This window comes from Cavia porcellus, unplaced genomic scaffold, assembly GCF_034190915.1.
Source record: "Cavia porcellus strain 051 isolate PalLab524CR breed Dunkin Hartley unplaced genomic scaffold, mCavPor4.1 scaffold_1, whole genome shotgun sequence".
Lineage (NCBI taxonomy): Eukaryota > Metazoa > Chordata > Mammalia > Rodentia > Caviidae > Cavia > Cavia porcellus.
The window spans coordinates 211,586,533-211,608,437 of record NW_026947484.1 but is presented as its reverse complement, the minus strand read 5'-3'; the positions used below and the strand labels follow the sequence as shown (position 1 = coordinate 211,608,437).

General features: G+C 50.1%; 1 protein-coding gene across 1 annotated transcript in view; it reads right to left on the bottom strand.

The window, feature by feature from the left end:
• Kcnk12 (potassium two pore domain channel subfamily K member 12) overlaps positions 1-21,527 on the bottom strand; it is a 42,720-nt gene extending 21,193 nt beyond the window's left edge. Inside the window, exon 1 of the mRNA XM_003473076.4 lies at positions 21,127-21,527. Within this exon, the coding sequence (XP_003473124.2) occupies positions 21,127-21,511 (385 nt within the window). The 5' untranslated portion in view covers positions 21,512-21,527. The remainder of the gene's footprint in view (positions 1-21,126) is intronic.
• Between the last annotated feature and the right edge of the window lie 378 nt (positions 21,528-21,905).

Here is a 21,905-nt window from a genome sequence, read left to right as displayed (position 1 = left end):
CGACCACCTGCTTGCAAGGCAGGTGCTTACGCCGCTGAGCTAATCCCCAGCCACATTTTTTAAACATTTAAAAAATTTTTTTCCTCTGGGGTCTTGCTGCCCCCAAGAGTTTTCAGCTGGGCCTCAGCCTCTCTGGACAGATTTTCATCCTAGCAGAGAAATCACTGTGCACTGTGACTCTTGAGACGCTCAGTGGGTGGCATAAGGTGGGAGTATCAATGCCAGGGGGTGTCACTTGGCTGTGTGTGGCTTGTGGTTTGGAAGAAGCCACTGCACAGGTGACAAGCCAGGCTTCAGGCTTTAGGGGCTCACCAGTGGGAACCCACTTGACGTTTCTGCTTAAGGAAACACTGGTCAGATCTCATTTTTATAGAGGGTATTCGGGGCCGGGTACAGGGGTTGCTTTCTAAAGGAGTCACTGGGGGCAGGAGCTTTACTTGAGCAGCTTCGTCCATGCAACTGTGGGGAAAAAAGCCACCAGGCATCGTATCACTGACCCTGTTGCAGCAGCAACCACTGCTACAGGTGCAGACAGAGATTGCATCTATTCCCTTAGCTCCAATCACTGTCCTGTGATGCTTTTCTGACCCGTGAGGCTCATGATCATTTCACACATGGTTTAGTCACCAGGCAAAGGTGGGGGACCCTCGGTTTTCAGGTGCATGATCTGAGGCTGGGAAAAGCATGGTCTCAGGTCACTGGGTAAGTGAGCAGTGATGTGGGGTCAGAAGTGGCTCGGGGTGCTGAGTGTTTCTGCTCTGTGATGGACACCCAGGATAACAACAGAGTGAGTCCCCAAGGTGTGGGCTCCGTGGGCTCCTTGGGAGCACACAGGCAGGATTAGGACAGGCACAAGGTCCTGGTGGACTGCTTCTCTGGGCACTGGGCTCACCAGCTGGTCCAGGCGGGGGGACTCCTCTGCTCAGCTCACTTCCTTGATGCTGGAGCCCTGGTTTTACAGTCCCTGTTTCCCATCCCTCTGCCAAGGAGGGAGGGCATCAGCCACCCAGCTTCAGTCCCTACTGGCAGCGGGTGGTCACTGCTCCTGGGAATGGGGGTGGTGTGCTGAGGTCCCAGGGCATGTCTTGGTCAGTTCTTGGCAGCAAAAGGCCAACACATCCTAGAAACACGTCCTCACGTCGGCTCTTTCTACAGTGCTGGCATTGCTGCCAGAGCAGAGCGCTAAAGGTGGAGACAGAGGTCCATTCAGACGTGGGGCAGACATGTGAACACCTGCATCGCACGCTGACCTGGGCCTCTGCTGCCACTGCCACGAGGCCATGGTCTCAGGCACACGCTAGGCCAAAGGAACACTCATCACGCTCATCAGCCCTTGAGACAGCCTTGGCGTTGGCCATCTCTCTTCCAAAGGCCTCACGCTGGGTGCCTGGCCCCCTGCATGGAAGCCCTGCTAGCTCTGAGCTACAAACAGCAACTAGGAAAACCATGCTCCTTCCCCACTCCCTTCCCTCCCTGGTCCTGGTGACGGCCAGCACCATTGTCCCCAGAGTTATTAAAACACATGGGTCCTGTGTACTTTCCTGTCTGAGTAACTCATGCATTGCAAAAGCTGTAATTTTGTGGGGTTTGTTTGAAGTACCCTTTGCTGGCAGACGTGGGCTTGGTATGAGCACTCAGTAATTTTCCAGCCTTCTAAATAGGCCCCCTGTAGCTAAGACATACCACACACCAAACAAAAACCACCACCTTCTGTCTCCCAGACAACCCAATTACTCACATCTTCCCCAAAACCCCCCCTCTCCCCCCGTCCCCTTGCTAGGGTCTATGGAAGATCTAGTCATGCTTATGACAAACTATGGCACATCCTTTCCAAGGAATACTATGTGCTCAACAACAAGGGTGCTTTTTAAATGCATTTCTATGTTGCATGTCAATACATGGCAAGCAAGGACAAGCAAGGCACCAAACTTTTATCCAGAAAAAAGACTCGAAGGCAAATCTAAGTCATATTATTTTAGTGGTAGAAACCTGTGGGCTTTTTTCCCCTTTCATGTTTGTTTCTTTCTTTTTAAAATGCTCCATAATAAGCATATGTTATTTTAACGAATTGAAGGTAACTCGTTTTATCATCACATTAGGGCAGGGCCTCGCAGTCTGGGCAGGGAGGGAAGCCACACGTGTGTGCTGGGCAGCAGGATGCGGGAAGGTCAGATGAGCACTGGCAGAAGCCAAACGCAGCAGGAGGGTCACGCAGCCTGGATGACAGGTGCACTGGGCAGAGGAAGCGGCCTGGAGCACGGTGTGGATTTTGGCTGTGTGGCAGGGCAGGAAAGTGCGCAGGCCGTGCCGTGGGAAAGCCCTAGGGGGTGTTGGATGAGGTCTGATGCCCATGGCTAGAGCTTCCTACCCTCTGGCGGGCTGGGGTCATTTGTGGAAGCCTGAAATGCAAGGTGAGTTCTTCGAGGGGAAGCCGGGGAGGCTGCCATCAGAGGGGACCTGGACACCGATCACCCTCACTTCCATCGTGTCCAAGCAGCTTTATGTGTTGAATTCATTCAGGCAGCACCAATGTTGGGGAGATAGTGGGGAGGCCAGCTGTGGGTTAGGGACAGCTGGGTTCAAATCTCAGCTCTGTCACTGCAAATCTGATCCAAGGAAAGGATAAGTTTCTGTATCTGTAACTGGTGATGGGAACTGTACTTCCCCACAGGATGTGAGCAGGGTTAGCGGGGGCAGCAGGTAGGTCACCCTGCACATGACAGTGAAGCAAAGCGACACCTGGAGATGCTGCCCAGGTGTGCTGGCCCAGGTGTGATGGAGAACGAGGAGCAGAATTCCCAAAGATAAAGCACTGGAAGAACTGGAAAGAGGAGGTGGTAGGAAAAAAAACACTTAAATTTCACTTTACTGTTTTTTTGAGCAAATTGCACAGGGTTGAGGCCAGATGGGGAGTTACTCACCTGGCTCATAGTGCTGTTACCCAGAGACAGAGACAGCCATAGATGGGGAAGCTGTCATGTCACGAGTGTCCCGAGGACCTGGGTACAGTCCTTCTCCCATGCAGACCCTGCCACTGGCTTCCCAGAGCTTGGGGCTGTGAGTCCCCGTAACCTGGCTTGGAGACGAGTGTAGAGATGCACGAAGTGTCTTTTTCTCCCAGTACTGGGAGGCCTGCAGCCTTAAATTTCTCCTGCATGCTTGAGCTGTTAATCTCCAAATATATGTAAATTGTTTTATGGTGAGGAAAATATGTCCTTAAAAGTGTTATTGAATTAATTCAGAGGAGCAGTATGTGTTCAGTGGTTCAATATGTATTTTCCCTATTAATTAATGGATAGTGGAAGTATATATAATTTCTACCATCTGGTTCTCTGTGAAAATATTTCCAGCCTTTTTTGCATGCGTGCCATACTGGGGATGGAACCCAGGGCCTCACACAAATTAGGCAAGGCTGAACCATGGAGCTATAGTGCAAGTCTACCCTTTACAGTGATGGTTGCTTTATAAAAGATTGAGGGGATCCTCTACGTCCAGAATTGATCTATTATTCCTCTTAACACCTTATTAAATGTGCCAGGGGTGGTGGTGTATGCCTGTAATCCCAGCACTCAGGAGGCTGAGGCAGGAGGATCTCCACAAGTTCAAGACCAGCCTGGGCTACAAAGTGAGCTCAAGGCCAGCCTGAACTGCATAGTGAAAACCTGTCTCAAAAACAAACAAAAAAGAAAACAAAACAAAATGCCCAAAAACAAACAAACAAAAAACCCCTTATTAAATGATGGTAAAAGGATACAATGGTGTAAACCAGCAACAACAGTGACACAGGGCAGGCACAGCCATGGAGCCAGCAGCTGACCCAGAGAGAGCCGGTGCTCCACAAGCATAGCCCGGGCACCCTGAGCTTTGGGGCAGACTTTTAAGCCTTAAATAACAGTAGATTGCCATGCTCAGGCTCTCAAGGAAACCCCGCAATCTGTCCTCTTGTTGTTCTCCTCCTAGCTAAGGCTCCCTGTCTTCGACAGCTCTGAGGCTCAGTCTTCGGACTTGACTCGTTTGGCTTTCATACCCTGGGACTCAATGGTTCTAACTGAACTGCAAGTGGAATCCACTAAGAAGCTGTACAAAATAGGAATTCCTAAGCCTCATTCCACAGAGAGAATGACTCAATTAGTTGGAAGGGCTAGGGAACCATATAGATGGGCATCAAGACCTTTAAAATGTCCCAGCTGGGCAAGGTAGCACAAAGCTGTAATTTCAGCACTCAGGAGGCTGAGACAGGAAGTCACCATGAATTCAAGGCTAGCCTGGGGTACACAGTAAGTTCAAGAGAGCCAGGACTATATACTGAGACCCTGTCTCAAAAAACCAACCAGCCAAACAACAACAACAACAAAAAAACAACCCAAATTTCCCTAAGTTGGGCATTGTGGTACATGCCTATAATTTTAGCACTTGAGAGGCTGAGGCAGGAACATAACACAAGTTCAAGGCCAGCCTGGGCTACACAGCAAGATTCTGTCTCAAAACACAAGAAGCCCAAAATTAAAAAACCAAAACCAAAACCAAACCAAAGCTCCCCACGTAAGGGCTGGGAGTGTAGCTCTAGCTCTGCAGTAGAGTACTTGCTAAGAATGTGTGAGGACCTGGGTTTAATTCACAAAACTGCAAAAAACAAAAGAGCAAAACCATCCCCAGGTAGTTTTAATACACAGCTGGAGATAAGACTCACTGTGCTGCCTGATCATGACAGGTTCTAAATAACACTTAGTCCAACGGTTCCCACTCGTGGCTGCACATCAGAATCATCTGAAGAGCTTTTAAACATTTCAATTCCTAGGCCTGATGCCCAGAGGTTCTGATTAAATTGGCCTTGACTCAGGTCAGTATGTTATTTTGCTTTGTTTTTTAATATTCCTCAAGTGATTTTAATATTGCTATAACCAGAATTAAGATTATAAACTGTCAAAGGCAATTATCACCCTGAACGTGCCTGATTTTGTTAGATTACAAACCAGTGGCCCATAACTGACAAATCCTAAATTTGTGACTCAGTCCTGACTTGTCCCTTGAGTTCTAGACTTGCATATCCAACTCTCTAGCTGGCATCCAGCGGGAAAGCCCCAGAGTCCTCTCAAAATTCTGCAAGCTAAGCTCTTGGCTCTTGGTTCTTCCCAGCCATCCCCTCCCCTGGCCCCACTTGTACTTCCCCTGTCTCTCTAAGTAGCAAATCCATCCTTCCAGTTGCTCAGGTCAGAAATTTTGGAGTCCTTTTTGGATTGCTATTTTTGTTTTCTCTTCCTACATCTGACCATTAACAAGTCTTAATTCTCTGCTTTTACTCAGACTCTAACTACTGACATGCCTCAGGCCAACACGGAGGAGCTGTGTGCAGGCTTCTCTCCTGCCATAATTACTAGGATTCTTTATTTCCAGACAATGAAAAACAGCAGTGCAGAGCTGTGGTTCCTGAGAGAAGGAACAAGGTGAGCCCTAAAATTTCTAACTGGAGGGCGTTTTCAGACAGAGACACAGGAGGGATCTGAACAGAGCCCTGCAGCCTTTAGTTCAGGGGAATGAAGAGACCAGGACTGGAGCCCAGAGATGACAGTGCAGCCACAGCCTGCCACAACAGAGGGAAACTCTGCGAGAAAAAGTCCCAGAGATCCATGCAGCTTCTTAAAGCTCTTCAGACCAGGTAAAATCAAGTCCTAGGAAGGAACAATTCCTAAGGCACTCAGAGCACGACTCATCCGGGTGGCCACCAGAGAAGCCTGAGAAGCTTCCTCAGACACCTTAAAGTATGGCTGAGCCGGCCCCAAAAACAGCCTCCTTAGATCTGTTGTTAAACAGGGGCCAGGGATGCAGCTCAGTGGCATAAGCGCCTGTCTGGCAAGCGCGAGGTCATGAGTTCCATCCCCAGTACCAAAAAAAAAAAAAAAAAGAATGCACAATTCATAATGTGCTTCTCTCCCAATAAAAATTTATCAGATATGCAAAGCAGCAGGAGGATGTAACCTTCAACAACAGGAAGAACAACAAAGAGAAACTGACTTAGAAAGGCCAGAGATATATAGAGAATAAGCAAAGACACTCCAGTAGCTGTTGTAAACATGTTAAATGCACCAGAGATTTAAAGAAAAAGACAAACATGAGGAGAGAAGTGGAGAAAGCAAGGAGTCAAGTAGAGTTTCTAGAGATGGGGAATATCTGAAATAAAAGTTTTACTAGACAGGATTAATAACTGATTGAAGACTGAAGGAAAAAGATTGAACTCAAAGATACAGCAATCGAAACTAAAGCACAGTGAAGGGGAAAAAAGAGTGAAGAAGGAAAGGAGAAGAAGGGAAAGGAACACGGTACTGCACAGCAGCATAGAGGAGTCTAACGTGTAGCTGGAGCCCAGAAAGAGAGCAGCGTAAAGAATATTCGAAGAAACAATGGCCAAAATTCTTCCAAATTTGAGAAAATTTATAAATACAAATCCAATGAGCTTACTAAGCCTCCGGTAGGACAAACTCACTCTCTCACACTCTCTCTCTCTCTCTCTCTTTCTCTCTCTCTCTCTCTCTCCACACACACACAGGCACATAAAAATCAGATTACTGATAATCAATGATGAAGACAAAATCTTAAATCTGAAGAAAAGGGAACATTCATTACAGATAAACTAAGATAAAAATAGCCACAGGTTTCTTGAAAGCGATGCAAGCCAGAAAACAATGTATAAGGTGCTCACACAAAACACAAGGCATCTGCAACCCAGAGCTCCACTTTCTGTGAAGAGATCTTTGCTGAAAGCCTGCAGCCTATTTCCTGGCTCCACCAATCGCACCCTGCTCCAGGCCACCATCCTCTCACCAGGAATGCTGTGAAAGTCAGTGAAGTGGTTTCCCTGCTTCTATGCGTAACCATCCTATAATCTGTCTGCGAGTAGCAAGCGGTTGCAGCAATTCATGTCAGACCATATCTTTCCATTTCTCAGGACCCTCCTGAGGGGGCTCCCCATCTCACACAGTGAAGTCAAAGGCCTGGTCCCAGCTGGAGACCCCTGTGACTTGGGGGGCCTTAACACTCTCACTCGCCTATCTGCTTCCCAGCCCCACTGGCTGCTTAAGGATGCTGGCACTGCCAGAACGTTCTTTTCACTTTTTGTCTTTTTGAGACAGGGTTTGCCTATGCAGTTCATGCTGGAATTCACTTTGTAGCTCAGGCTGGCCTTGAACTCACAACAATGCTCCTGCCTCATCCTCCCCAGTGCTGGGATTACAGGTGTGCACCACCACAACCAGCCTTTGCACCAAGGTCCTATCAGACACTGTCCAGATCACACTATCAAAAAAAGGATCTCATTTCCATCACTCTTGCCCTGTCTTTGTCACCACCTAACCCTTGTTTACTACCTCCTCCAATCAGAACGTCAGCGCCACAGGATAGGGAACTTCATGTATACATGCATCGCTATATCCCTGGAGATTTTAGCAATTTCAAGCATGTAGTAGGCACCCAGCATATATTCGCTGAATAAAGAAATGAGTGAGGGTCATGTTGGATGCTGAACTGGAATACAGGCCTGGTTAGGTGTTTGCAAACTGTGGATGGGTGGTCAGCACAATATGCACACACGCTGTGTGTCCCCGACTCAAGATATTTTGGAATGTTCTAGTTCTAGACTCCTGAGCCATGAAAACATTCCAGTGCCAGTTCTAGGGAAGGCGAGCTGTTGCTTTAAGGTCCAGCTCTAGCTTCATACTGCCCTGTGCAGAGGTCAGAAGGATGGGGAGGAGCTGTGAGGGGCCATCACCAGGAAGCAGGGCTGGCCCTGCCTGCCCTGCAGCACCTCCCTCCTCCTGCTCAGCCCTGCACAGGAACAGGGCCAGGAGCTGGGGTAGAATTAATCAGTGCCAGTCTGCAGTCAGCAGCAGCAAGGGTGCCCTTCAAACATAAATGGCTATAAAAAAAAGTTTTATGGAAAAACGTTAAAAAGGAAAGCAGGGATTTAGGAAGTGAAGATTCTAGGGACAAAGATGCCATGAATTAATGAGGCCACTGCTGCACACCAACTTCTGCCTCCCAGCCTGGCCCCAGTGCCTGTCCCATCTGCAGGACACCCAGACTGCTCGCCACATCTCTGGGCATGGAGGGGAGTGCAGGGCTCCCTCCTCCCCACCTCCTGTGGGGCTGCACTTTTCAGCTGCCTCCAGGCCATTATGAGCCCTGCGCATGTGGCTCCAGCTGCACTGCAGAGACCTCCCAGGTTACTGCCTGTCCCTTCTCTGCATGTGTGACCTGGATGTTTAGAAACAGAGGTGCGCGGAGCAGGACTCAGATTTATGGAGGCCACGTGGAATTGCAAATCCTGCCACTTGGCTCCTGAAAACATCTTTTACTCTTTCCCCCTGCTCCTTTCCAAAAGCCACACGATCCCCTGTTCCCCTCCACCCAATTCCCTCTGCACAGAAGCAAGGAAACACATGTTGATCCCCAGGAAACATGAGCAGTTTCCCCAGGACCCTGAGGCATTGCTGTGAGAAAGACCTGTATGTAACTTCTGAGCTGAACATGTCAGATCCTGCCAATCCTCTCTGCAAAATGCGTGCCATTGTAATCGTACAACCGCTGTGGATCCTGAGCCACTGAGCGCACGGAACTATACCCACTGCAATCCTCTTGAATGAGCAGAGACCTACAGCAGTTCTGAGATGAATGTATAAGCCAAGCACATACTCAGTCCTCCAGGACTGCCACTGGAGAGACACGTTCTTGACAAAGCAACTGGGCAGCTGCCTGCAGGCTGATTTAAATACTGGAGGTGAACAGTCAAAACAAGGGACTTTACAATTACTTGGTTGTCTCCAGGCAGGCTGGAGGCTACGTTTAGGCTAACTGGACTGCCTGATACAACAGCCAAACTCCATGGTGCCTGCAGAGCCAGAAAGCTCTTCTAAACACTCGCCATCCCATTATACTCCTGCTCACACGCTCTGAATGCTTCCTGATCACTCGACTCCTGGGCTGAGCACTTGTGCCTGGCCTTCGAGGCCATCCAATATCACATACAACCCATTAAAGCAAATTCCTGTCACTGTTCCTTAACACGCTGAAGGCAGGCTGGTTCTGACGTTACTCACGCTGCTCCCCAGGCCCATCCATCCTAGAGCAAGAGGGGTGGCATCAACATACACAGCAGTCAGCAAGACATGTATCCGGCACCTCCACCAGGGCCAGCTTTGTTACCGTGTGACGGATGCTAAATTAGCTATTAATAAAACCACGAGCCTACATCAGATTGCTCACTAAATACAAGCGCCAGACCACATGAAAACACCCATTGTCTCATGATTTCTCCCAGCAACCATGTGAGACAGGTACTATTTTTTTTTTTTTTCTTCTGAGGACAAGGTCTTGCTGTGCATAGTTCAGGCTGGCCTTGAACTCACTATTGTAGGTGAGGCTGACCTTAAGCTCATGGCAATCCTCTTGCCTCAGCGTTCTGAGTTCTGGGATACAGGGATGTGTTACCATTGCTGGCTGAGAGGTGTATTATTATTTCCATTTCCTAGATGTCAAAACCAAAGCTTTGGAAGTCATTTATTTATTTAGGCAAAGGGAAAATAACAGTGAACAAAAAGAGGAAGAGAAGAGAAGAGGGAGGGGGAAACAAAGAGAAGAAATAATTGACCTGATTCACATCTTTAAAAATCTCCTTTGAGTAAGGTGTGGTAATACAGCCCAATAACCCCCAGCACTCTGGGAAGCTGAGGCTGGAGTATCACAAGCTTGAACCCAGCATGGGCAACTCAGTCAGAGCCGGTTTCAATTTTTTCAACATTTTATTTTTAAAGGGCTGGGGATATAGCTCAGTGTGAAGGCCCTGGGTTCAACCCCCAGGTCTGGGGGGAAAAAAAACTGAAAAAAGATTGGAAGGGGAACAGTCAAATGTGGAACAGGCCAGGCATCAAAGGTTCTATTTTGGTCTTAAAGTTTTTGATTCATATGCAAGACCTGTGTGGAGATGCCACGGAGCCGGCTGGACCTATGCTCTGAGCTTCGTGAGGGAGCCTGGGTTACACATCAGCAGGCAGATGGGGCTCAAAGCCATGGCATGGAGAAGGGGTCAGAGCACGCCACCCCCAATATGCCATTGAGGTATACGGTTATTCTGAGCAGCAGGCAACTGAGAAACAGCAGATGCAAAACAAAGTTCTTTATGCTTTATCCTCTGCTATCTGCCTAAAGGCAGGGTAGGGTATAATTTGCCTTTTGTCAAGGTGTCTTCCCTGGTTTCCTGGACCAGAAGAGAATGACTTGTCTTTTTTTTTTTTCTTACCTGTTCTTTTGTTAATGCTAGAGATTGAACTAAGGGCCGCCCACATGTTAAGAATGGGCTCTACCACTGAATTACATTTCCAGCCCTGAAAATGACCCCTCTGGGTTTTGTTTTCACAGTCCTGGAAACTGAACCTGGGCCTTTACACTGAGGTACATCTGTAGCCCCTTTTCAATGACTTGAGACAGGGTCTTGCTAAGTCCCTAAGTTGCCCAGGCTGCATTTGAACTTCTGATTCTCCTGCTTCAGCCTCTCAGAGTGCTGGGCTTACAGGTGTGCGCCACCACACCCAACTCTTCATCACTGGAGCTACTGTTTTATAGATGGGAAGTTGGCATTTTAATGGTGGCAGAGTGGGCATGACACATAAAACAAGGGCCAACCAAGTTAAGATCCTGGGAGGGAATATAAACTGGGATAGAAGCTGGGGATATAGCTCCATGGTAAAGCGCCTGGCTGGCAAGCGCAAGGTTGTGAGTTCGATCCCTGGTACCAAAAAAAAAAAAACCAAAAAAACAACAACAACAACAAAAAAAAAACAAACCCAGGATCAGAAAAGAAATGAGGGTGCAAGGAAGACAACAGAACCATCAGAGTTCAGACAACTCAGATCTGCACTCAGGATTACTGTACTGGGGGACACAAAGGACAAAAGTTAGAGGGCTGGATGTTTGCAGTCAAAACCTTTGAAGACAGTGCAGATGATGTAACTGCAAGGATGCACGCAGGTGAGATGAAGAAAACCCAGCAGGTAAGATGGTCAAGGAGCCCGGGTGGTGGGTAGGTCATCTGTAGGAGAGACGTTGGTGGATGAGCAGGAAAGACATTGGGCACCCCAATGTCAGAGTTGAGGCTCCAACCCAGGGCTCAGGCTATAGTGACATGAATGACGCACACCTGCCCCTTGCACGGTGCACACTGAGGAGCTTTGAAAAGGAATCTCCACGCTATGCATACACTGCTCCCTGAGTCTGCCACAAACTACCCAGTGCCCTGTGTATTTGGTTAGCGATGGAGGCTAAGGACCAGGGGCTTGGGTGAAGGTGGGCACGGCAATAAATTGGACATTGCCAGGGCTGAGCTCATGACACACTGCATCTCACTGTGCATGTGCTGGCTCGCCTGGGCAGGTACAGAAGCTATGGAGGTAGGGAATTACTCAAAACGGGAAACTTCCTTTCACAAAATGAATCATCGGCTGGTTTGTAAGTGGAGGTTTTTGTATTCCACTTTTTCTTAAACAGGTGCCTAAGCAGAGTTGAGAACCTCAGCCATTCATTGAAATTTATACTCATTTCATTCATTGAAATTTACCCTATGTGCCATGCTGGGTGCCAGGCCACTGGGTGGCGGAGCAGAGAGCAGAGAGACAGGGTCCTCATTCTCCAGGAGCTCAGAGTCTGGCAAGGGGAGGCAGGTGCTAAGGTCCATCGGCAGGCACAAGCCATGCAACAGGAAGTGTGGGGGTGACAGGAAGGCACTGGCAGGATCGGCTCGGTACTCCACGTCCAGTGGACATGGGCAGGGCCTCCTCTCTGCCCACCACCAGGTGTGCCAGACTCCTTCAGGACAGGCTCCCAGGCCACCGCAGCTTTCTCTTTCAATTTGCCACATTAGAAGAGACTCCAACAATCACAGACTACTTCCAAGCCAGGAAAGTGACTCAGACTTATAATCTCAACATTGAGGATGAGGCAGAAGGATCACACGGTTGAGCCTGGGATATATAGTGAGTTCAAGGCCAGCCTAGATTACATGGCGAGACATTATTTTTATTTGGTACCAGGAATTGAACTCATGACCTTGCATTTGCCAGGCAGTTGCTTATGCCATTGAACTATATCCCCAGTGAGACTAAAAAAAACAAAACAAAAACAAAAGCCCAGCCTGCGCCAGAACTGCCCTCTCCCCACACGCAAGGGCAAACCAGTGCAGCACCAGCAGAGTCCCGTGTCTTCTCTCCCTGGGCCTGGGCTGACTCTGCAGCCGCTCTGGCAGGTCCCAGTGTTAGCAGCGAAGTAGCCTCCAGAGAGGCACTCAGAATTCAGAACACCTGGTAGCACCAAAGAGCTGGCGGTCACTTGGAAAGAATGCAGAAGTCACATGGAACAGGACTGGGGATGTGCGCTGATCTCAACTATCTTTTCAGAAAGCTGGGACACCCGATTCCAATAAAAGCTCCCTAAGTATTTCTGGAGGCATTGTGGAGGAGCTGGGCTACGTGGGTGGGAGTGGCTTTTCTTGGGCTGTGGAACTGCACTTTGTTACTGAGGAAACTTCTGTCAAGTTTGTGTGCTGACATCTTATTTTCATTTCCAACAGTTGTGTCCAGGGCAGCTGAAGGAGATGAACTGGGGGAGTGGTGGGGAGAATCCAGCAGGGGCCCCAGGGCTGGGGACAGGGCAAAGACCACGGTCAGAGGGAGAATTGAAGTCCGTAAGAGAAGCAGGACCTGGAGCCAGATCTCCTTGTTCAGCACTGTGTCCACCATCCCGGTGGTAACAGAGGCTGAGGTTGAGATTATCCAGTTTGGTTTGCATCACTTGGTTTGTGCAGCCAGCATTGTCACTTCTGCAGGGTCCCAGCAGTGTCAGCTAACTCAGAGAGCCAGGAAGACAGCACCGTCAGCCAGGGGAGCCCCAGATGAGGAAGACAGCACCGTCAGCCAGGGGAGCCCCAGATGAGGAAGACAGCACCGTCAGCCAGGGGAGCCCCAGATGGAATCACCAGGTTCAACCAGTGTCCTAGGGGAGGGGTTGCTATGCAGAGTGGGGAGCAGAGGGCCAGCTCCTCTGCCCAGCCGCCTCCTCTGCAGAGCCAAGAGCTGGCTCAGCTGGAGAGCCAAAGGGTGGTGGGTGAGGATGGCGGGGGCTCAGGGAGAGAGGCACTGGGGGTGCTTGGTCTAACTGGCCACCCAGTTGCTGTCATTGAGCAGGTCTCTGCCATGGTTAGAGGATACCACACCCGCAGGGGGTTTAGCTCAGTGGCATAAGGTCCTGTGTGGCAAGCGTGAGGTCATGAGTTTGATTTTTGGTGCAAAAAGGAAAGAAAGAACGAAAGAAAGAAAAAAGAAGAAGAGAAGAGAAGACTACATCATGGGGAATGACTAAGATGTTCTAGTTGAGGACCAGAGAGAACACATTTTTAAAACACCCTTGTAGGCTACTTCTGTAACTGCCCAGGAGAGCAGTGTGTCTAGAAACAGTGGCCAACCAGGGCACAGCAGATGCCCCACTGCAGGGCAGTGTGGCCAGGCTAAGTGCAGTCAGGGAGTGCCTCAGTCTCCCACTGCACACCCACATACCAGCAAGATGTGCCCTGTTCTAGGAGCTGTGCTAGTGCAGGTCTGCCAGGTGGGCACACATGGCCAGGCTCCTTCAACCCCTGGAGTAACTCCATGGGGCAAGAGCCATCACTATCTTCACTCTAGAGGAGAAGCTGAGGCCAGAAAAGTGCCTTTCAGGAAGTGGCCAGCAGGTGCTGGGCTGGTATGTTTAGGATGCACACCAACCCACACTGGGAGATGGAGTAAATGGACCCCCATATATGGGGGCTTCAAAGGGGGACCCTGGGTACTCCTGTAAGGGATGGGGAAACCAAAGCAGCTGGTGGTGATGTGTCTTCCCCAGAGCCACCAGCCAATGAGCAGGTCCCAGGCTCCCTGGCCTGTGATTTGCACTGCAGTCTGGGAGAGGAGGTTGGGCACAGCAGGGAGCTCATGAGGAATCAGAATCCAGGTCCCACCCCTGACCTTCTGCATAGAAAGCCGTATGACAGGGAACCTGCGGGCTCAGACCAGCCTTGGGGCACTGCATGGCGGCCCTGCCCTTGGCGTTTGCAGTCTATCACTGTGAGCAGACACTGCACACTGACATAAAACCTGAAATTGCAATTTTGGATGCTTCACCAGAGTCACCAGGGATGCGTCCCCCGAGGGAGTGGGGTCAAGCTGCCTCCACTGTGCCCAGCAGGGGACACCTGCAGGCACAGCCAGAGCGTGTTCACCTCAGCCAGTGGCAACTAGAGGGGGTCCAGATGGCCCTCAAGAAGAACTAGACCAGCAGTTGACGGAGGTGGCAGGGTCTGGGGCCTAGCTTCCTAGGGGCCAGCACTTACAGCAGCAGCAGCAGCCAAGAGTAGGCTCAGGTGAAGGCCAAGGGGTTTCAGTTCCTCCTTCACCTCCCAACTCTGATTTGGCTCTCATGGAAAAAGTGACGCTCCTGCCTCCCCCAGTACCCCCTGCACAGAAAGTTCACATCAGGGGCCGGGGCTCTACATATCCTGGGCTGCTGGTTTCACTCTACACCCCAGTTCTGCTCCTATGCTGTTAGCAGAGCTGGACAGAAGCAAGGGAAGAGCCTGAAAGCTTGAGGCCCAACAGACCAATGGCCTTTGGCTGTCTCCCAGCTTCCCTGAATCTATCTGGGGACAGGGACACTTAATAAACTACTCCTGACATGAACCAGCAGAAGCTTTTCCCTGCCAGGCCCCTCTACGTCCCTGGCTTCCTTCCCTGCCCTTCGGGGCCAGGGCCTCCTCATCCCAGCTGCCCTTTCCCTGAGACAGAGAGCAGAAGGATCGCCTTTGCTCTGCTGGAGACCTGGGTTCCTCAGGGGAGAAGCAGTGGGAGAAGCAGCTAGGGAGCTAGGAAGCAGTCTGCCTTCGGTACTGACTGTACCCCAGGGCTTTGGCTTTGACAGCTCAGGTCCTACCCTTGAGCAGAGTGTGCATATGTGTGCATGTACATGTACATATCCATCTACCTTTAGGAACCCTGACAAAACTTTTCCAGGGTAGAGTGAGAGCTCAAGCTAGGGCCCCTCTGAGGTGCTGAGTGGCTAGGAAGCCCCTGCCTTGCTCCAGGCCTCATGAGGAGTGAACTCAGTCAGTGCTCCCCAGGCTTGTCTTGGAGGAGCACCAGGGCCTCAGAAAAGCCTTCTGATGGATGCATATGTGGTGCCCAAAGCCTGGGGCTCCCACCTTTTCCCAGGCACAGCAGCTCTGCTGCTGTGTTCTCTAAAGGCTGCCCACTGGCTTTTGTTGCAAATGGACTGAATGTTTGGGGAAGGTTCTGGAATTTTATGGTGCTCCCAGCTGGACTCCCAAAGGATGCACCTTTGTTCCATGTGGCCCATTTCTGGGTTCTTCAAGATGAGGGCCCTTTGAGCACAGTCAGTGCTGCTTTTCAGACTCCCCCAGCTGGCTGTGCCCTGAACAGTGGTGAGCCGTTCCTGGGAGGGAGACCAGAGGACACAGGGAAGAGGGCCCAGGCATCTTGTCTCAGTTTCTGCTGGCCTTGCAATTGCTACTCTCTCTGTTCCTCTTCCTGGCCCCTCTTCCCAGAGGTAGCAGCTCTCACTAAAGGCAGGGTGACTGAAGATGCCAGAACCACAGGCTTGATCGAGAGGCAGCTTGGCACCAGGATCTGAGTGTGATCCTGGGAAAAACCAAGTGGGTGCACAACCAGTTTCCATGGAACAATTAGCTAGGTAGCTGTGCAACCTCTCAGAAGCTTCTCTGGCAGAACTGCAGCTTGGGAGAGACCAGGCAGTCCCTCCAAAGGACTGGACCCAGGCACTGGGAAGACAGCAGTACCACTGACTCAGCAATCACTGCTGGGAATTTGTCCCAAGGAAAACTACAGAAAAAGCCATATGCATAAAGATGATCATCGCGGCATTACTCAAAATAGCACCAAACTGGGAACCACTCAGCTCCCCAGCAATGGGGGACTGAAATATAAAACACAGGCTACATGGAGTATTATGTACCCACTAAAATCTGCATGCAAAGGCTGTCTCAGAAACAAAGAACCAACATAGATGATAAAATATTAACGAAGGGGAAGCAGCTTGGCCCATACTGGTTAGTTCCCCTTCTTTGAAAAGTATGACAAGAAAGTACAGGGGAAGCTACTTTGAAATGAAGAGTTTTTAGGGTGATGGTTTGATGAGCAATTTGTTCTCTGATTGGCTTAAATAATCACTGGGTGTTTACACTGTTCGGGACCGGTGCTGGCACTCAGGATGCAGCATGAATGGAAATGCACTTCCTGCTCTCCATCTCCAGTTTCAAGCCCAGTGATACATTCCCCTCCACCCAGTGTGTCCTTCAAGCCTATTACAACATCATATTTCAATAAAAAAGTTACCAAGAGAGATAAACCAGGAAGAGTACTCCCCTCCTGCTGGGTGGTGTTTGTTTTGTTTTTGAGACAGGATCTACCTATGAAGTTCAGGATGTCCTTGAACTCACTATGTAGCCCAGGCTACCTTGAACTTGCAGTGATCCTCCTGGCTCAGTCTTCCAAGTGCTGGAATTACAGGTATGTGCCACTGTGCCTGGCTCCTTCTGGGTAATGTATTTCATTCCAGGTACTGGAGCCACCTCCAGCTAGGTCACACACATGTTAGAAAAAAACCCTAATGCAAATACAGTAGTGACATTTCAGTCTTATAATGTCTTAGTTTCCTCTGCAGCAAGAGCATTAAAAAAAAAAACTCTGCATGTTAAAAAAGAGGAAAAAAGTTAGGACTTGTTACTAATCTCGTGGCTGAATAATTAAGCATGCCTAATTCTGAAAGTAGCAAGCTAAATTATGCAGTGCCAAAAGCAACAACTCTCATACCTACACCATCCCGTCTATACCGGCATGGTTTTAGCTCTACAGCTAAAATATGCTGCCAGAAAACCTAACAAAAGGAAGCAAAAATATTTCTGTTTCCATCAAGTTGCCATTTGAGAAAGACTTTCAAATATGTTCTTCCCTATGTGTAAATCTGACAGCAGATGCATAATTAAAACCCCAATGGAGAGCTTCCTTTTAATTTTTTCGAAGTAAAACAATAAAACATCCTTCAGGATGTGAAATGATGGATTAACACTCTTTGGGTTGTTCTGAATACCTCTGAGCCAGAGTGCTGCCTCCAATAAAATTATTCAGAACCAGAACACAAACTTCTGTTTTTCCCTTTGGTTCATGTGATCACAGAAGATATAATGACACACCAAAGGCCACACATGCACATTCAACAAGCTATGCTTGTCTTGGATGTCTGTTAAATGGAGGAACAAATATTCAGATGCATTCACATTAAAACAAACTTCAATCCTCAGGGAAGGTCACATAGCATAAATGGGAGCCATAATAATTATCCAGGATTTCAGTACAGGGTAAGCAATCAGTATAAATAATTTACAGCACCAATTAAGTGGACTTCTTATTCTGTTTGAGTTACTCAGATTGACTTTCGATACAGCTCAACTACTGCTCAATAGTCACAGGCAAGTTGCCCCACCAGGTCTTGCTATGTGACCACACTGTGCATAGACAATTGCAAATTGTCCAGCTCTGGATGTGGGATCCCCTTCAACCCAAATGTCAGCACCAGTAATCCGTCTCATTATGATGGTCCCTATAACCGTGAGCACATACAACCAAACCAACCTCTCCATGATCCCTACTAGTTGAAGGCCTATTCTTACCCTTTCTTCCTTCCCCTTCACACAGGCCATCCAGAATGCAAGTGCACAGACACACACGAAGGTAGAACGCGTCTTTTGTCCTGGGACCTAGTCTATCAGAATGTCTTCTACTTGCAAGTGGCCCTGCCTCTGACTTTTTTCAGCCTGGTTCCTGCCTGCACAGTGGCCATGGTCGACAAATGCTTCTGCCCTGTCTCACCTATATTAACTTGTGTGGTCCCTCAATGTTCTCTGGTTTGAACCAGCTGCTGGCCTGACACAGCCCTGCCCTGATGTTAGGCACACATATCCAGACCCTAGATTGACATATATCCCTTATTAAACACTTACAGTCTCAGAAAAGAATGTGTGCAGTGAATGCATGAAATTGGTGGAAAATAGAAAGTATAATTTGGCTTCTGGATCAATGGGGTCTAGCTAACCCCTCATTAACTGTATGACCTTGGACAAATTCTCTAAGGTTGTGTCACATGGCCTTAGGCCAAGGCTCCCCTTCCTACCCTAATCATCTGTGGCCAGGATGGTCAGGAAATGTTGCTCATAATTGGTACAATCCAGCTGTCCATGTGAGGATATGCTTTGACCTCTGCCATACATTATAAGCTTTAACTCTTCAACACATAACACTGGACCTGATACACACAAAAATACATCATACTTGTATTTTCTCTATACTAAAGACTAGATGAATAATTTAGCTGGACTTACATAACAGAACAATGAAATACCCTGCTTGATTAGGCAGTATAAACAGTTGAACCAAGTCATCTTGGTCTCCAGAATTCCACATTGCTGCCTGAACTATATAAAACTGAGTATGTGCTGACTTTCCTTTTCACCAAATGAGGTGGCAGATAGAGAATCTTGACTGCCCGTTTTGGACAGAAGTTTGGTGCCCTGAGTTGCTGAATCCATAATAGCATCAGTAATAATATGGTCTCTGCAAATTCAGGACATTTAAGGGGAGGGAACTACCTAAGCAGAAGAGAAACTGACAGATATAGGTCTTTACTTAAATCTCATCCAAGTGCATTTTACTGAGAGAAGGCTGAAATGATAACTGTGCTTCTTGAGGATTTAGCAGAACACATTTGCTGACCAAAGAGACAATCTAAACCACTACCCGAGAATCTGGGCACCTGGCAGAGATACCCACACAGGGCTAGTTCAGGCCAGAGCTGGCCATGCACAGGTTTGATGTTATCCTGCAGACTTTGGAAGCAATGTGCTGGGTCACTCATAACACAGCCACATGGTTCAGTGTAGCCCTCCTACACTGCTTGCCTACATTTAAAAACACAAATCAAGAAAGAGAACATAGTTTCTTTCTGCTTAGCTAAAAAATAGCCAATTCTGCCAGCAGATTAAAGGCTGGGGCATGGAACAGTTTTCCAACATGCCAACTTAATTCTGTGTAGAGCTCAAAGAGAAGCTTTAAAAACCATGATTAAGCTCAAAATCACTACCTTCACGGAGGCAGTGAACCCGAGATCGATGGGAGCTCTTCAGGGAGCTACAGAGGCCACAGATCACTCGAATGGGGTCCCATCTGGATGCGCTCACAGCTGGTATGGGAAGAGGACACTGCCAACAGCTTCCTCTCTGGCCTGTGGTTTCCATTAGGAACTCACACCACATCATGGGACAAAAAGGCTGTGACCACCGACATGCTCACAGGTGTGGCTCTAGGCGACAAAAAGTAGAAGGGAATGTGGACAAGAGACAGAGGAGCTATGAAAGCATGGCGTCACCCTCTAGCATTAAGCATCTTTAGTACTTTTAAAGCACTTTTAAAAGAAATTCTAGTTACTATAGCAACTTGATGCAGCTCTTAAAGGGGGATTTTTTGAGGGGTCATTTTATATCTTCAATCACCATAACAACACGATATAGCTTTCAAAGGGTATTTTTATCCAATTTGTGTACACTTTGGATTCAGGCCATATTTGCCTTTTCTATTTAAAAGCATCAGATCAAGCATCCCTGAAGACAAGGAAGCCCTTTCACAGACCGTACACATCCATGCAGAGAGATGTTTCCAGTTGCTCATCCCTGCACATGGACACAATCACTCCACAGGCCTCTGAGCAGCCCCATGCAGTTGGTCAATGCCCAGGCTCTGGGCTAGCACAGCAAAACCCCCAGAACCCACCGAGGGAAGGTGTGTCCAAGAAATCCCTCACTGCTCAGCCCAGTAAGTACACTCCTCATCCCAAACTGCATCACGGGAGATAGTGCCTAACTAGTTGATGGGTCAAGTTTCTCCCATCCCGGGACTGGTACTGGAGTGGGTGGAACACACACCAAGTCCTGACAAAGTGAAAGCTTGTATTTCTCTGTGCTCTGTACAGGTGAATACAGGGGTGGGGTGGGCTGTTTCACCGGAGTCCAGGGAAGGGAAAGGTGAGGGCCAGGCAGGAAGGTAGAAGAGGTGGGGTGGACATACCAGGGTGGTTCTAGAATCTCTTCCTGGGAGGGCCTCAGAGACTACAAACACGCCAAAAAGGGGAAATGGAGGCATGGTTTGGTTTTTAAAAAAAACTAAACTGTTTATACCAAAAATGAGAAGTGGTAATGGAGAATATAGGGAAAATGTCCCTGCTTCTCGCTACGCCTGGACACGGCTACTGGTTGGAAAAAGTGGCAAGTGGTGAAGGAACAAAAAATAGAAGTCAAGCTGGGGATTTGGCTCTGCGGCTCAAGCGCTTGCCTGCTAAGTGCAAGGTCATGAGTTCGATCCCTGGTACCAAAAAACAAAACAAAAAGAAAAGAAAAGCGGTCAAGAAACAGAGGCCGGATTGAGAAGAGAACCCTGGGTGAGGTGGGCTGCAGAACTAAGGAAACTGCAGGAGAAGGTGGTGGGAAGGGGACCTAGAGAAAGTGACTTGGGGAAAGTGGTCACTCTACCCTGCGCAAAGGCTGCTTGAGGAAAAATGCTGGGTGAAAGAAAGTGCGAAAGAAGAAACAAAAAACGCGCAGAGTCGGGGTAGGTAAACGCTTTCCAAATCATCGGTCAGGGCTGAGGTGGGAAACAGGAGGGAGCCCGCGGACCTTGATCCATATCCTCACAAATCCCCTGGGACACAGACGCCCAAGGCGCAGAGACGTTAGGACAAGGCGCCTGACGGGCCAGGCCTTGCCCATTGGACCCCGTTGAATGGGCTCCCGCCGACAGGCAGCTCAGGGTACTTCTCGTGCAGAAAGTCAGAAAAGAGAGAGGAGCAGGAAGAGGGGACCGCGGAAAGGAGGGAGCGAGGTCGAAGTAGGCAACGGGACGCGGAAAGGGCAGGCAAGGGCCGGGCCCCCGGCCGGGGAAGGGCGGCGACGGGAAGCGCGCCAGGCGCGCCGCTCACCTATGGTCGACACCACGGTGCCCACGAAGTAGAAGGCGCCCGGGAAGTCCCAGCGCGGGCGCAGCGCGTCGGCGCGGACCCCGGCGGCCAGCGCGGCCTCGTAGTGCCGGAGGAAGGCGCGCAGCTCCGGCTCCGCCACGCCGTGCGCCGCGCTGAAGTTGCGCAGCGTGGCGCCCCAGCGCGCGCGCGCCTCAGCCTCGCCCGGGCTCTCCAGAGCCGAGAAGACCGTGGCGCCCGCCACCAGGTAGAGGCCGATGAGCGCCGCCAGGAGCACGAAGCGACCGGTGTCCTCGTCGAGGTGCGAGCGGCGGCGGCAGCAGCAACAGCAGGAGGGGCGCGGTGGGCGGCGGCGGCGGGGCGGGGGCCGGGGGCCGCGCGAGGACATGGTCCGGAGCTCAGCCGCGGGGCTGGGGCGGCGCGCGGAGCCCGGGCCGCGACATCCCACCGCGGGAGCAGGACGCGAGGCGGGCTGCCGTGGTCAGGGCCGCCTCCCCGGGGCCCGGACGGGGGCGCTCAGGGCGTACGGCCGGAGGGCGCCAGGGCAGGGGCGCTCCCCTCCGCGCCCCGACGCCTCGCCGGTCCCCGAGGCTCCCGGCCCGCCGCCCTTGGGCGCGGGGCTCCACAGCTAGGCCCCTGCCGTCCTGTGGCCGGCGTCCGCGGGGCCCCGGACTGCATACTCCTCCCCACACAGGCCGCGGGCTGCGCGCGGGACGGGCCGCGGAGCCCGGGCGCCTAGGATCGGGTGCGGTAGCCGGCCACGCAGAGGGCCCCGGGGGCTT